Source organism: Leptonychotes weddellii, unplaced genomic scaffold (genome assembly GCF_054177405.1).
Source record: "Leptonychotes weddellii isolate Sample4059 unplaced genomic scaffold, ASM5417740v2 HiC_scaffold_810, whole genome shotgun sequence".
Taxonomy (NCBI): Eukaryota; Metazoa; Chordata; class Mammalia; order Carnivora; family Phocidae; genus Leptonychotes; species Leptonychotes weddellii.
In genome coordinates, this window is record NW_028051579.1 from 1 (window position 1) to 14,891 (window position 14,891).

At 48.2% G+C, this 14,891-nt stretch overlaps 1 protein-coding gene across 4 annotated transcripts; it reads left to right on the forward strand.

Moving 5' to 3' along the window:
* Window positions 1–994: 994 nt before the first annotated feature.
* LOC115936855 (selenocysteine lyase-like) lies at window positions 995–14,868 on the forward strand. Of its 4 annotated transcripts, XR_014142670.1 has the most exons (7): window positions 1,001–1,139; window positions 4,215–4,330; window positions 8,312–8,409; window positions 8,823–8,923; window positions 9,735–9,935; window positions 11,909–12,760; window positions 13,948–14,074. XR_014142670.1 is itself a non-coding variant. In XM_081811505.1 (4 exons), exons 1-4 carry the CDS (start codon window positions 1,051–1,053, stop codon window positions 14,134–14,136), a joined length of 495 nt encoding a protein of 164 aa, XP_081667631.1. In that variant the 5' UTR covers window positions 995–1,050; the 3' UTR covers window positions 14,137–14,868. The 4 variants fall into 4 exon arrangements, 2 of the variants coding, with proteins under 2 accessions (XP_081667631.1, XP_081667632.1); XR_014142671.1 differs by lacking the exons at window positions 9,735–9,935; window positions 11,909–12,760; window positions 13,948–14,074 and adding an exon at window positions 9,477–9,727; XM_081811505.1 differs by lacking the exons at window positions 8,312–8,409; window positions 9,735–9,935; window positions 11,909–12,760 and having other exon boundaries at window positions 995–1,139; window positions 13,948–14,868.
* Window positions 14,869–14,891: the final 23 nt, after the last annotated feature.

Below are 14,891 nucleotides of genomic sequence, written 5' to 3' on the forward strand. Positions count from 1 at the left end.
GAAGCCTGCTTCTCCCTCTCCCACTCCCCCTGCTTGTGTTCCCTCTCTCGCTGTGTCTCCCTCTGTCAAATAAATAAATAAAATCTTTAAAAAAAAATTTTTTTTTGGTGTGTCCTTTGTTATGGCTACATTTGACATGAGCTCAGTTTGCAAGCAAGAATGAACGGAAATAAGGAACCCAGAAATACAGAGACTTGCAGAGCTGGAAGAGACAACCTCTGGACCCCAACTGGAGATCAAACTGAGAAAGTCTTCGAAAAGCCAATTTCAACTTCTTGGCAAAGCATTCCTGAATTCAAATTCTGGCTCCTTCACTACCGTGAAGTTGGGCAAGATGCTGAGCTTTCCCTCAATTTCCTCCTAACCGTGCCCACTCGCTGCTCCCAAGATTAAATCAGTGAATACGTGAAGGTGCTCACAACGGTGCACGTGCTCAGGGCTCAGTTAAACTGAACGACTGCTGTGGCCGGCCCGTGCACCCTGACTTCTGTTGTGCTCGGCAGGGTGGAGCAGCGTCACACGTGCCCACCGCCCGGGCTCACACGGCATGTGTCCACAGCTCGAGCCCCCTCCCCGCTCCGCGCTCCTCGGCCGGCCCCAGGCCCCGGCAGCCCTTCCTCAGCTCTGGCTCCCGCGCCCCTCCCGCCGACTGCGTGTCACCCACGCCGCCCGGGACCCTGCAGACCCGGCCTCTCGGCGCTGCAACGACACCGAGATAGGGCCCGACCCCGGCCAGCTCCCGCGGACGCGCTCGGGGTCCCGGGCGCGGAGGAGCCCGCCCTGCACGCCGCAGCCCGCCTCCCGGCCTCCGTGATTCGCCCCCTGTGACGCGTCCCGTCACCTGACCGCGCGCAGCCAGTCGGCATCCCGCAGGGGCCGGCCCCAGGGTTGGCCGAGTGCAAAGCGCAGCCAATCCGGACGCGGCCCGGACCTCGCGGCCCCGCCCCCTCTGCCGAGCCTTCCGGAGGCGCACCCCGAGACGCGCGAGGTCCGTGGGTCAGGGCGGTGCTGGGTGCCGGCGGGTCGGGGCCGAGCCGCGGCGGGGCCGGGATGGAGGCGGCGGTGGCGACCAGCAGGGACGCGCGGGGGCGTGCGGCGAGTCACCCACGCGGCCGCGGAGAGAAGAGCCCGCCGGACAGGTGTGCTCCGTGAGGGGGAAGCGGCCGGCGCCCTCCTCCAGGAAGCCCTCGGGGCGCCGCGGGGCGAGGGGTGGGGCTGTCCCGCCCGGAGAGGTCGGAGGCGGGGGGTGGGTGGTGCGGGGAGGTCGGTGGGGGCCGGTGAGTGCCGGAGGTCTCCCCGGGGAAGGCGTCCCGCCCGGAGGGGTCGCCAGCTGGCGGTCACCGCAGGCCTGAGCGTCCCGCGCGGGGATGCGGTGCCGGTCGGCGGGGAGGCCTACGTCGGGGGTGCGAGCCGGGGGGAGCAGCGGGTGGGGGCGCGGCCTGGGCAGGGCTCCCGCGGAGGTGACGTCCGGGAGTCGGCGCACAAGTTCTGGGGAAGCGCGCCCGGGGAAGGGGGACAGCCTCTGCACAGGCCCGGGGGCTAGAACCGAGCGCGCGGACGTGGGCAGCAGGGGCTTGGCGGAGCTGAGGTCAGGGGGCAGAGCCACGGAGCTCAGGAAGGACTTCGGGATGCATTCTAGGGGCGGGTGGGTGCGGGACAGGAGAGGAAGCGGGGAAACGCTGGGGATCTTCTGTAAGATTGTGTGGCCGGAGTGCTGGCCGCGGTGGCGCGCAGAAGTGGGGGTACCGAGACAGAAGCCGCAGGACTGGCTGATGCATTGGTGTAGGCAAAGGAGGGACTGAGGCAGATGCCTCCCAGGCTCCTGGCCTGAGCAGCCGGGAAAGCCGGGAGGTAGGCAGGGAGGCCTTCCAGTGCACGCTGCTTCTTCAGCCTGCTGCAACTATGCATTTTGTTTGTTGCTGGGACTTTGCTTACTCTTTTTTGGTCATCCTCTCTGCCTGAATGTGAGGAATGTGTGTGTCTTTAAAATTTGGGTCCAGGCCTAAACCTGACCATTTCTTTCATTAGGCAGTCTACTTTGGTTGAGCCTGAGCAAAAGGATCTGGGAAAAAGCCCCCGAGGGAGACTTGAGTGGAGAGGAGAGTCACCATACCTTTTTATTGTATTTTGGTTATGAACATAATAGACTCTAGCTTTCCCATCCAATATTGACAGCATTTTAAGGAGGAAGCAAATAATGGAGTTATCTGTAAAATGTTAATCTGAAATTCAAGTCATAAATGTTTCAGTCTGCCAGCAGAATGAAAAGCTGCAGTCGCTGAGCAGACACAAGTAGTTTGAGGAAATGTGGGGTATTTATAGGAAGTGAAAGCTGGGGCGCCTGGGTGGCTCAGTCGTTAAGTGTCTGCCTTCAGCTCAGGTCATGATCCCAGGGTCCTGGGATCAAGCTCCGTATCGGGTTCCCTGCTCCGGCGGGGAGTCTGCTTCTCCCTCTCCCTCTGCCTGCCACTCCCCCTGCTTGTGCTCTCTCTGTCAAATAAATAAATAAAATCTTTAAAAAAAAAAAAAAAAAGGAAGTGAAAGCAAAATTCAGGGCACATGCAGATTTAAGTCACAGCAGGACCAGGAGTTTCCCAGTGCCGGGGTGGCCAATGGTGGCAGGTCAAACTTCCCAAAGCCTTAAACCTACCAGGTGACTTTGGACACCTATAGACAAGATGTTGCATTAAAAAACTCTGGTTTGGGGGCACCTGGGTGGCTCAGTCGGTTAAGGGTGTGCCTTCGGCTCAGGTCATGATCCCAGGGTCCTGGGATCGAGCTCCGTATCGGTCTCCCTGCTCAGCGGGAAGCCTGCTTCTCCCTCTCCCTCTGTCTGCCGCTCCCCAGCTTGTGCTCTCTCTCTATGTCAAATGAATAAAATAAAATCTTTTTTTTTCTTTTAAAGATTTTATTTATTTGACAGAGAGAGACACAGCGAGAGAAGGAACACAAGCAGGGGGAGTGGGAGAGGGAGAAGCAGCAGCCCGATGCGGGGCTCGATCCCAGGACCCTGGGACCATGACCCGAGCCAAAGGCAGACGCTTAACGACTGAGCCACCCAGGTGTCCATAAATAAAATCTTTTTAAAAAATAAAAATGAATAAAACACTCTGTGGCTTAAAAAAAACAACTGTGTTTTAACAGCCACTGTTGGTAATTGTATTTGAATTTTCATGTGGATCAGTTTAAACATTGTTACTGATTTTAAGATCAGGTAAATTAATAGTATTAGGCAGGATTACCTACTGTGTATATATATGAAAGTTTCTGATACTGGTAAAAAGATATACAGATAAATTTTATTTAGGAGGGATTTCAGGAGCTGTGCTTTTCTGTGACACTTTGTTCTCTCGTAAATGCAGTCCCTGCTGTGTGCCAGCCCTTGTCCTCAGTGTAAGTGACAGAGCAGCGAGGGGAACTGGCAAAGCCTGTGAGCTTCTGGAGCTGACGTATTTCTATTGAGGCCCACAGTGAACAGGGCCCAAGTCTAGTGAGTCACACACTGAGGAGGACCACGGAGAGACAGAGGAAGGAGGAAGGGGACTGGTGGCTGTAATTTTATTTAGAGCTGCAGGAAGCTTCACAAGAAGGTCAAGATGGAACAAAGACCTATGAAGGAAAGTGGGGTGGGGGTGTGGTCTTGCTAGGCACGGGAAACTGCAAGTGGGAGGGGAGAAGTAGGCCTGCCCAGGGTCCGGGAGCCAAGAGGACAGTGTCGGGAGGAGTGGGTGCCCAGATCACCTGAGCCTTCCGCCAGGCCAGAGACTACAGAGAAATAAAGAAAAACTACCCAAGAAGTTAGAAAGCCCTCAGGAAGGTGCGGCTCGCTGGGCGCTCACGCTCCCCCCTCCTTCCATCTGGAGGAGAGGAGCAGGTCTGTCCTTCAGAGCAGTAGGGTAGGCTTCGAGGCTCAGCGGGCCATTGATCCTACCACCGGGTGGAAAGAACTTTTGAAAATCTACATGGATGGTCTAGCGATTATAAAGGAAACTAGCAAATACTGGATTGTTGGAAATTATGCATACCTTTTCCATACTTCATGAAGATTTGGAGACGTCCGAGTGCAGAGTGCAGAGTGCGGAAGGCTGCGCGGTGGTTCTGCAGGGGACCACCCCGACCTTGACAGTATCTGCTTGTTGAGCCGACAGAGTGTATCTGTGCTTCCACACTCCATCTCCTTGTCCCTAATAGGCACATCTGTGTTTTCTTTCCAGCAGGAAAGTTTACATGGACTATAATGCAACCACCCCCCTTGAGCCAGAAGTCATCCAGGCCATGACCGAGGCCATGAGGGAAGCCTGGGGAAATCCCAGCAGTCCTTACCCAGCAGGTAATGCTAGAAGGCGCTCACAGATCCGGAGATATGGGGGGCAGAGGCAGTCTTAGAGAAATTGTACACCACATGTGATCACTTGCTTTTGAATAGATTTTCTGTTCACTGCAAACCTTAGGTGTAATTTTTGGCTGGTTGGTTTTCAGAAAAGTCCAGACTTGTCCATTGAGCCTGTTGATACCATAACCTTTCATTTTTAATACACTGTCCCGTCCCCCTTACCCAGATGAAAAAGATGTCTTGTTAAGAGCTATTTGTAGTAACAGTACCCATTAAAACCCTTTCATGTATCTGTTTCAGTGGATCCTTAAAAACTTTACAAAATAGATCTTTTAAATCATCAGGATTGCATATAACCCTGGCCTTTTTTTTAAAATGAAAATTATTTTAAAATTCTTTATTTTCATTATAATAAAAATATTCTTATTTCTCATTTATTCTTGTTTTAATGTAGATCGTTAAATTGGCGGTTTTGGAAAATGATTTGCTGCAAATCAGTAGTTTTATGTCACTGTCACAGTTACATTATGTTTTTCAGATGGCCAGCTAGTTGTACCTTTCTTATTTAATACTTACCAGAGATCATTAAGATAAACTGTCTTAACTGTGGATTATGAGGAGCTACAAGAGCTTTCAGACACTGTTGCCAAGCCCTAGAATTTAGTAATACTTATATCCAACTTTACAGGCTTTCATGGGTTTTCCTATCTGTTTGGTATGAGCTTCACAACTTGATAACTAAAAGCTTTTTCAAAATCAGGTACTAGTCATTCATTAACTTATTTGTTGGTTTATTTGGTACGTGTATTCTGGCTAATCTTCTGGACATTGCCTTGTATCTAATTTTTCCTCTAGCAAAACTGTGCTTTCTGATGCGTTAATCTTGAGAATACGGAGGACAATTAAATGCTAATAGAAAACGTTTCTTATGAAGAAGTTTAGGAATAACCCTGAAGGAGAAATTCCCCTTCTTGACCCGATGAAACCTGTCAGTGGCTTTCCAGTTGTCCTGACAGCCTTCATTTCTTAAGAACCATAACTGAAGTATGCATTGCCGTTCACTTGTTGATATTCAGGTAGAAGTGGAGGGTGGGGGGGAAGGAAAAGAAAAAAGGAAAAGAAAGAAAATCACCTTTATGATAGAATGGTTTAATTATTTTCACAATATTATGATTTAATAATGATAATAATTCCTTTGGGAGAATTTATTTTAGGGAAAAACGTTAAGGACATATGGGAAGAGTTTAGATACCCAAGATGTTTATCACAGCCTTGCTTGTAATAGTAAAAAGCTGGAAATAACCTCAGTGTCCATCAGTCAAGGACTGATCACATTGAGTATGCTGAAGCCCTAAGTGGAGTTCTGGGCCCTGTCAGAGCCATGGTGTGGACTAGATCAATGATCTAGCAGCATCTAGTTCATGTGGGGAAGGCATGTTATGAAACCTGATGTGCAGTATGGTTTCTTTGTTTCTTATACCCAACCCTGAAGAAAAACTGTGTATGAGCAAGTATGGAAAATATATCATTTTGCTGTGAGATACAGAAACCCCCACGTAACAGGAGCTTAAGCACAAGGACTGACGCAGCTTAAGGCTTCTGCCTCCAGTCTGTTGCAATATTCACATCATGTAGCCTCTGGAAGGCTTCACTATATACTTTCAAGAAAATGAGTATAAAAAGACAAATGATGTCTAGCGTTATTATGAAACTTGATTTGACTTCGTGGAGCCCTGAAAGTGCCTTGCCCCTGCCCCAAGGGCTTCCCAGATGACATTTTGAGAACAGCTGATTTAACCAGTATTGGTTGAGTACTTACTGCCTGCCAAGCACTGTTCTGGTGAGGGATAAGGCACAGGGCACAAAGTGTATTGGGTTTTCAGGGCATTACTTTGGCCACTGCCTAGAGAGTGGACCACAGTGGTGTCAGTGGAGTTGGGAGCCTTCTAGGGGAATATTTCAGCGGTGGCCTTGACTCCGCTGTGGCTGGGCAGTGCAGAGGTGAGGCAAGATTCCGGGTATTTTGGATGGCAGAGCTTTACAGGATTTGCTGATGGGTTGGATAATGGGGTATGAGAAAGGCAAGAGCCAAAGCTTTTGGCCCCAGACCCCTGCAAGGACTAAGGTGCCATTTATTTACTGAGATCGGAAAGGCTGAGAAGAACAAGTTTGGGGGAGAAATCATTGTTCAACTTGGAGTAAGTGTAGTTGCAGATGCCTGTTGGATACCCAGGTGGAACGGTAGAGTCTGCAGCACGGTGCTGGTTATTCAGTCTTGAGTTGCTGAGAGAGGGAGGATCGGAGGACCTGGCCAGGGTGTGGGACCATCCGCCATCTGGATTTGGAGCCCTGCCCAGCAAGGGACTCGGAGGAGGAGGGAGTGGACCAAAGGGAGAGCTGCTGGCAAGGGAGGAGGCGGGGACCTTGATTTGGCACAAGGGGATCTTGGTCAGAGTAGGTTTGGGAGGCCAGGGACCAGAGTACCTGATTGCCAGTGAGTTCAAGAGGGAATGGAGAGGGGTAGAGATGGGAAAGGAGAAACGGGCCTTTGCTGGGGGCAGGTAGAGGGGCTCTGGTGTGAGAACAGCCAAGTGAAGTAGGGTTGCTTTAATGGATTATGGAAGCCACACACGCCCCTTACCATTCCTCTTGCTTCCTGAAAGGCAGGAGTTCAGAGTCTTCTCTTATGTCAGTTACAGTTACCAACCACCCTTTACATTTAGTTACACTAACAACTTCAAACATTCCGGAAATTTAAGAGTAAGAAAATAGACACCCATGTGTCTCCTACCTAGATCCAACAGTGTTGCCATATTACCTTGATCTCTTTCTTTCTGAATTTACTGCTTTTTCATGAGCTCTGGAGAATGAGTTGCAAGAAGCGTGGTACTTCCCCATCATGGGGAAACACCTGTATGTGTGAAAGAGAAGGGACTTTCTCCCATCACAGTGCCATCAGCAAACCTGAGAACATGACAGGAAGGTCCTGCTCTGGATTCAGACCATATTCCAATTTCCTCAATTGAGGACATTACTTGTTAAAAAGATAACGACTGAATTAGTACCTTGGGGTGGGGGAGAGAACCATTGCTAGCACACATCTCACGGGTTGGTTTATTTTTTTAACTCCTTGTGCCAAAGTTTTATTTTGGAATGTAACATCTGCAGAAAAGGTGAAATAAGTCTAGTGAACACTTGCATTTAATTCCTTTACCTGGATTTATCAATTATTACTACTTTGCCCCATTTATTTGAATCATTTGAAAGTTGCAAACAGGAGGCTTCACTCCTAAATACCGAAGCAGTGTCTCCTAAGAACAAGAACACCGTCCCGAGCCAGAGATTGAACATTAATCCAATGACAGCATCTCATTACCATTCATGTTCTAATCTCCCTGAGTATGCACTTTTGTTTCAAGTGGCATTAGGTCCCTTTTGAAAATATAAATTGTAAGTACATGAAAAGAGCAACCACAAGGTCATTTCTGGCAATTCTCTGACCTGTCCACAGTGGACGGGATTCCGAGTGTTCCAGTAGCTTTTGTTCCCGGGACTCGTTGGTCTGCGCCCTCTGCATCCTTCCCCCTCCGACAGCTTTAGTGAGGTGTGATTCACATACACTGAACCGCAGAGTGAAAGTGTACAATTTGATGACTTTTTTTTCTTACAAGTAGGGCTGAGTAGTCAACAAACTTTGGAGACTCTTGATCTATAGACCAAGTAAGAATGGCCGTTGACATTGTCACAGTTCCCATCCTGGCTCCTTCCTTTCTCTGCCGCATACAGTTTGGTCCCTTCTTTTGTGCCAGCCAGTGAACTGGCTCACAGCTGGGGTGCGTGGCCCCCGTGTGACAGCAGGTCTGGCCCTGTGGCAGGGACCTCTCTCGTGTGCCTGGGGGACCTGCACTGAGATGCAGCATTGCACCATGTGTTGAGGAGTCATGAGCATTCTTTTTGCTTATTTTTGTTGTTTTGCAGCTTGATCTTAAGCAAATTATTTCATCCCTTCACCCTCCTGTCTTGATGAATGGGAAGCAAGGCAGATGGCCACAGCTTCCCCTCTCCTGTAGCATCCGGTAAGAGGAAGCCCACGTCTTTGGGGATTTTAGGGTTCCCGCGCGTCCCCCCGTATTTGTTTCCACCTCTTACTAAGTCTCAGTAGGGGTCACTGAGTTGCTCCTATCTTGCTGCTGCCCCTTCATCAGCTTATTCCTAGGTTGTGGCCTATTGTATTCACGTTAACGGGACATGGGTTGTCTTAGAATTGCCCACTTAGAGTTGTTCCTGCGTGTCTGGTTCTTTTTTTTTAAGATTTTATTTTTAATTCATCTCTACACCCAGTGTGGGGCTTGAACTCACCACCCCGAGATCAAGAGTCACACACTCCACTAACTGAGCCAACCAGCCCCATGTCTGGTTGTTCTTTTAAACATGTGTTTATTGGGCTTAGTGAAGTGACGTTAATGAGTTTCCATTTTGGTCTCTCAAGGTCGGAAGGCCAAGGACATTATTGACACAGCTCGGGAGAACGTCGCGAAGATGATATGTGGGAAACCTCAGGACATTATCTTCACTTCTGGGGGCACCGAGGTAAAGTTTCTAAACAGGCTCACAGTCTTTTAACTGTAAGTTATATGAAAAAATAGAACATGGTTCCCTCTTGGTATTATTTTTTTAAAAAAAGAGTAAATCTTGGTCTTGGTCTTGCTAATTTTGCAAATTAGCTTCATATAATTAGTACTTATCCTAAAAGTAAATTCCAGATGTCTGATAGGACATTTGTAACATAATGTGTAAATTAACTTGCATTATTTCAACAGAGAGTTTCCCCTACATTTTGCCCTGGAATTATCCCTTTAAGTCCCTACTAAATTGTTTGCCTTATTAAGATTTTGAGGTTTGACCCATTCCAGATGTACTTTTAGATTGATAGAAATGCTCAAAGACAGTGGGATGGTGTCAAGGCTTCTGCTCAAATAGTAATACTGTCCCCGTTTCTGGGAAGGAAGGCGTGACTGTCACCCACAGGTGATGTGACTGTCCATGTGGAAAACCCAAGAGAGTCTGCAGCTAGATTATTAGAGTTAATAAGAAAAGTTAGTAGTTATTAGATACAAAAATCAATCGTGTTTTTATGTACCAGTGACAAGCAGGTATGTTGTCAAAAATCGATCTCTATGCTCTGGAACCAAAATGTAACACGAAGACAGAGTTTGGGGATAAAGAGGAACGACAGTTTATTACTTTGCCAGGCAAGGGAGGCCGCAGCAGGCTGATGCCTTCAGAACTGCAGACCCGCCCAGGGTAAAAGGCTCAGGGCTTTCATAGGAAAATACAGGATCCGGCAGTGTCGATAGGAATCTGGTGCATCCTGCCAGCTGCGTTCATCATGTCTCCATAGTGGTCTCATGACCAGCGTCGGTGCCGGCCATCCGAGTCTCATTACTAAGTATCGATACCAAGTTCCTGCAACAAAGGATTCTACAGAAAAGCAAGTGAAGGGGAGGGGCTGGCTTCAAGAATGAGGAGGAGAAAAATGTGGTCCGTTTCAAGTCAAACCTTGCTGGAGCATTAGTGTGTTCCTCTTAGTTTCCGTATAGAGGTTTGTATAGCGGTTTCAGGTTTTTACCAGAGCACGAAAAATATCAAATACTTAGGAAATAAAGCTAACAAAAAAGAATTTGTAAGACCTTTTTTATAGACCCCGCCCACCAAGAAAGTAATAGAAATATTAGTGTATACCACCTTCTAAGAAGTTCTGAATAAACGGAGCAATTCACCAAGCTCCCAGATTGGAAGACCCAGTGTTCTAAATACATCAGTTCTTCCCAATTGATCTGTAGATTCAGTGCAACCTCAGTCAAAATCCTGACACTTTTTTGGTGGAATCTCACAAATTTATATGGAAATACCAAAGGCCAAGAATTGTCAAGACCTCTGGAAGATTAAGAACACAGTGAAATGACTTGCTCCACCAGATATCCAGCCTTCTGTAAAGCTTACTAATTAAGGCACGTGGTCTTCGGGCAGGGACAGACAGTAGACCAGAAATAGCGCCATGCATGTATGGACACTTGTCATATGACTGAGGTAGCCATGAATCCTGGTTTGCTCAGGACAGTCCCAGGATATACGTGTTGTCCTGACATAATTTAGTACCTTCTTATTCTTTTTTTTTAAGATTTTATTTATTTGACAGAGAGAGACACAGTGAGAGAGGGAACATAAGCAGGGGGAGTGGGAGAGGGAGAAGCAGGCTTCCCGCGGAGCAGGGAGCCCGACGTGGGACTCGATCCCAGGACCCCAGGATCATGACCTGAGCCGAAGGCAGACGCTTAATGACTGAGCCACCCAGGCGCCCCTCTTTTTTTTTTTTTTTTAAGATTTTACTTATTTCTTTGACAGAGAGAGACACAGCAAGAGAGGGAACACAAGTGGGGGAGAGGGAGAAGCAGGCCCCAGTGCCCTCTTATTCTTAAGTTTTTCTGGCTCAGATGCTAGATTATATGATCACCATATATGACTGAGGTAGCAGAGCAGAGCAGGAAGAAAGAATGGTCTCCAGTAAATGGTGCTGGGCCAACTGTATATTCACAAAGAAAAAGGAAATTGGATTTCTGCTTCACAACATAAAATAATAATCATAACTTTGGGCATAATAAATACCTAATTATGGAAAATAAAATTCAGAAAGCTTTCAGGTGATAAGTTTATATCTTTGTGATGATTAAGAGCAATGAATTTCTTCTATACGATACAGAAAGCATTAACCATAAAGGAGAAGGCTGATGAATGATACCACCACCACCACAAAACAGACTTTACTTCATCAAAGAGTCCTGTGAAGAAAACAAAAAGACAAGCTAGACAATGGGAGAGGACATTCACCACATATAACTGACAAAAGACTAGCATCTAGGATATAAAGGCAGGTAACCCAATGGAAATATGGGCAAGAAACTTGAGTATGTGCTTCACAAAGCAGGCGCCAGTTTCTACATGTGAAAATACTTGGCGTCGGGCGCCTGGGTGGCTCAGTCGTTAAGCGTCTGCCTTCGGCTCGGGTCATGGTCCCAGGGTCCTGGGATCGAGTCCTACATCGGGCTCCCTGCTCTGCAGGAAGCCTGCTTCTCCCTCTCCCACTCCCCCTGCTTCTGTTCCCTCTCTCGCTGTGTCTCTCTCTGTCAAATAAATAATAAAATCTTAAAAAAAAAAAAAAGAAGAAGAAAATACTTGGCGTCGTCATCAGAGTAAAAAACATTGAAACACGTCTGCACGCCCATCAGAATGATAAGAGTTAAGCATTGCAATGGTAGTAAGTGTGGACAAAGGATGCAGAGCAGTAAGCCCGAGCATAAGCTGGAATGCCAGTTTGGGAAAGGGGCAGTTATCTGGTGAAGTTGAAGCCGTGCATACACTGTCAGCCAGCAGTCCCACTCCCAGGGCGTAGCATAGACAAGTGAGGCGCGTGCGCACCAGGGCGCAGGTACAGACTGTTCACGACAGGGAGAAACTGGGAGCAACCCAGGGGTCCCTCAAAATTAGCATGGACCAATGTTAATACATTGTGTTCAGTCCTACAGCGGAATGTCACACGGGACCTGCAGCAACGCGCGTGGATCTTGAGATGCCGAATGAATGAAGTCAGTCAAAGGGTCCATTGAGCCCGGTCTGGCTGAGTGAGGGGTCGGGGAGCTGCTGCCACGCCCCTGGGCCCCGCAACCACCACTGCGACCAGACTCTTGGTGGCCCACAAGGAGCTGCCTCAGCCCCAGCTGCCTGGTAGGGCCATCCTGGTCTCATCTGGTGCCAAGGACGTTCATGGTCTGCGAGCACATGGTGCATTTTCAGATGTGACCTGGTGGTTCCCACGGAGGCCCCTGTACTCCCGTTGGGGCCCAGGGCAGGGCAGCCATTTCCAGGGTTCAGCAGCGACTGACAGACACATGCAGCACGTGGGAGGGGCTTGGGCATCTCCATCCTGTTCACAGTCATTGGGTCATCTTTTACACTACCATCCACGGTGGCCTTAAATGGGATTGTAGGGACTCTGCAGCCACGTGGAGCCCTGAAGGAACCTCTCCTCTGGATAGAATGGCTGTGTGGCAGCATTTTCTACAAGGGTGTGACCTGGGACCTCTAAGGAAGCATCCACGGGTTGGAGACATCCATCTGAGTCATTCGTCCCCGACCACCTCCTCACTGTTGCCTGATCCGATGTGTCGCCCATCGGTGAGCCACAGAGGGGGCTGCCTTGGCGTGCCATCAGCTGGACACTGTCTTAAGTCCTCTGCACACAGGATGGCAGCACGTGGGCACCTCAGCACAGCGCAAGCACTGCCCCCCCCCATCGTGGGGTACCCCCAGATGCTCCAAGGGATTGGATCTTTACTGAGAAAAAGTTCGTTCAGTTCTACTCATATGAAGGTCAGAAGGAGACAAAATAAACAGTATTGTTTAGAGGTGCTTGCATAGGAAGTCAGAGTATCCAGAAGAGCAGGGAAATGATTACCATACAAATCAGGGTGGTAGTCAGCTCCGTGGGGGTGGGGAGGGCACAGTGATTGAGGGGGGCCCAGTGTGCTTCTGCGTGGGGCAGTGTCCACTGTCTTGATCAGGTAACAGTCACTCAGTATTCCCTGCCTTACTTCTCTGTTAAACTTACGTTTATATTTTATACACTTTTCTGTATATATGTTATAATTTAAAATAAGAGAAAAAAAAAATTTTTTTTTTTTTTTTAAGTCTTCTCCTACCCTGAACCCTTCAGTTATCCACTCTGGCTACAGGAAACCAATATTGTTAGCTTCCTGGTGTCTTCCAGAGAGTCTATGCATTAAAAGCAAATAACTATGTAGATTTATATATTCTTATCTCCTTCCCTGTTTACCCTTTCAAGGATATTTTTGCATATATGAGCAAATGTGTGTGTATTTCCCCTTTTTTATACAAATTGGGTAGAATACTGTATATAATGTCTGCTACCTTTTTTTATTATTATTTAGCAAGTATATTTGTATTTGAGATCTTTTGGTCTCTGCACATAAGGCGTTTCCTTGATGTTTATACCTTGGTGTCCATTGAGCAGCGTTGCATGGTTTATTTAACAAGTCCCTTTATTGGTAGACTCTGAAGGGCTTTCCGAGGTTGAGCTGTTACAAACAGTGCTACACCTAATAAACAACCTTTCTGTACATCATTTTGCTTCTATGCAAGTGTAGTGATTGGATCAAGTCCAAGACGCAGACGTGCTGGGTCAGAGGGCTTATTTGATAGATATGCCAAATGGCCCTTAATATGCCAGATTATACTCCCATCAGCAGTGGGTACCTGGACAAAATATTCTTTTTCGATAGATTTATAAAATTTAAAAATTCGTAACATTGCTTAATAAGACAGGCATAATTGACTGGAAATGAATTCTGACGTTTTTGAAAGGTTGAAACCCCAAATCTTTGTCGTTGGGCATTCAAATGTGCAGCTCAAAAGCTGAATGTCTTCAAGACCATTCTTTCCTTTTTAAACGTTAGTCACAAGGAAAATGAAGTCAGAAAGTGCTACTCTCGCTGTCCCCTTAGCCCAGGTGTCGTAAATGCTCTTTCTGCTCTCTGCAGTCAAACAACTTAGTAATTCATTCCGTGGTGAAACATTTCCACCAAACCCGCCCCTCCAAGGGGAGCCTGGCCGAGCTGTGCAGCCTGCTGGATAGGGCCACGCCCCACCTTATCACCTGCACCGTGGAACATGACTCCATCCGTCTGCCCCTGGAGCACCTGGTGGAAGAACGGGTGGCCGGTGAGTGACCAGCCTGGCGGATTCTGCAGGGCAGCTCCGCTTACGACCGCTAACTGATTCCAGGACCAGGTGAATCATTTACCCTCTGCTCGCAGCCTCCCTGGCCGTCCGCAGGTGCAAAGGTCACATAGCCTGTCCCCACACGGGAACCAGTGAATGCTGCCAGATTGTCCCTTAGGGAAAAGATGGGTCATCAACGTGGAGATCTAGTCTAGATCTATCAAGTAAACGATACTTTGGATTCTTGTATATAATATATACATGTTGAAATAGTATGCCTGTAAATGCTAAACCGAGCTTTTCACTTGGATTGCAATGATTAAATCTTGGCTTCCTCTTCCTCCGATAGGAGGAACAAGGGTCAAATAGACCTCAGTGTCAGGGGGTAAACACCAGAATGAATGTGCTCTTGCTGGACGACTTCATCTCAGCACAGGGGAGGGAGGCCTCGCCAGGCGGGCGGGCGGCTTGGGGGGCAGATGGCTGGCCAGGCAGGCTGGGGGTCGGGCGGGTGGGCTTGGCCAGCCGTGGCAGCGACTCTGACCTTTTGCTTTTCCCGTGCTATGAAGTCTCAAGACACGGGGCACAGACCACAAACTTCAGAAAACTAAGAGCCCTTTTCTCCCCCAAGACAGCCGAGGTGAATACTTTCCTTTAAGCAAAGTGACGTTCCTCTCTGCCCCTCTAATCTGTCTGGAAACCTGAAGGTGAATCGAGGGAAAGTATTTTTATCATAAAGATAAAGGACTGTAACATAGTGCTC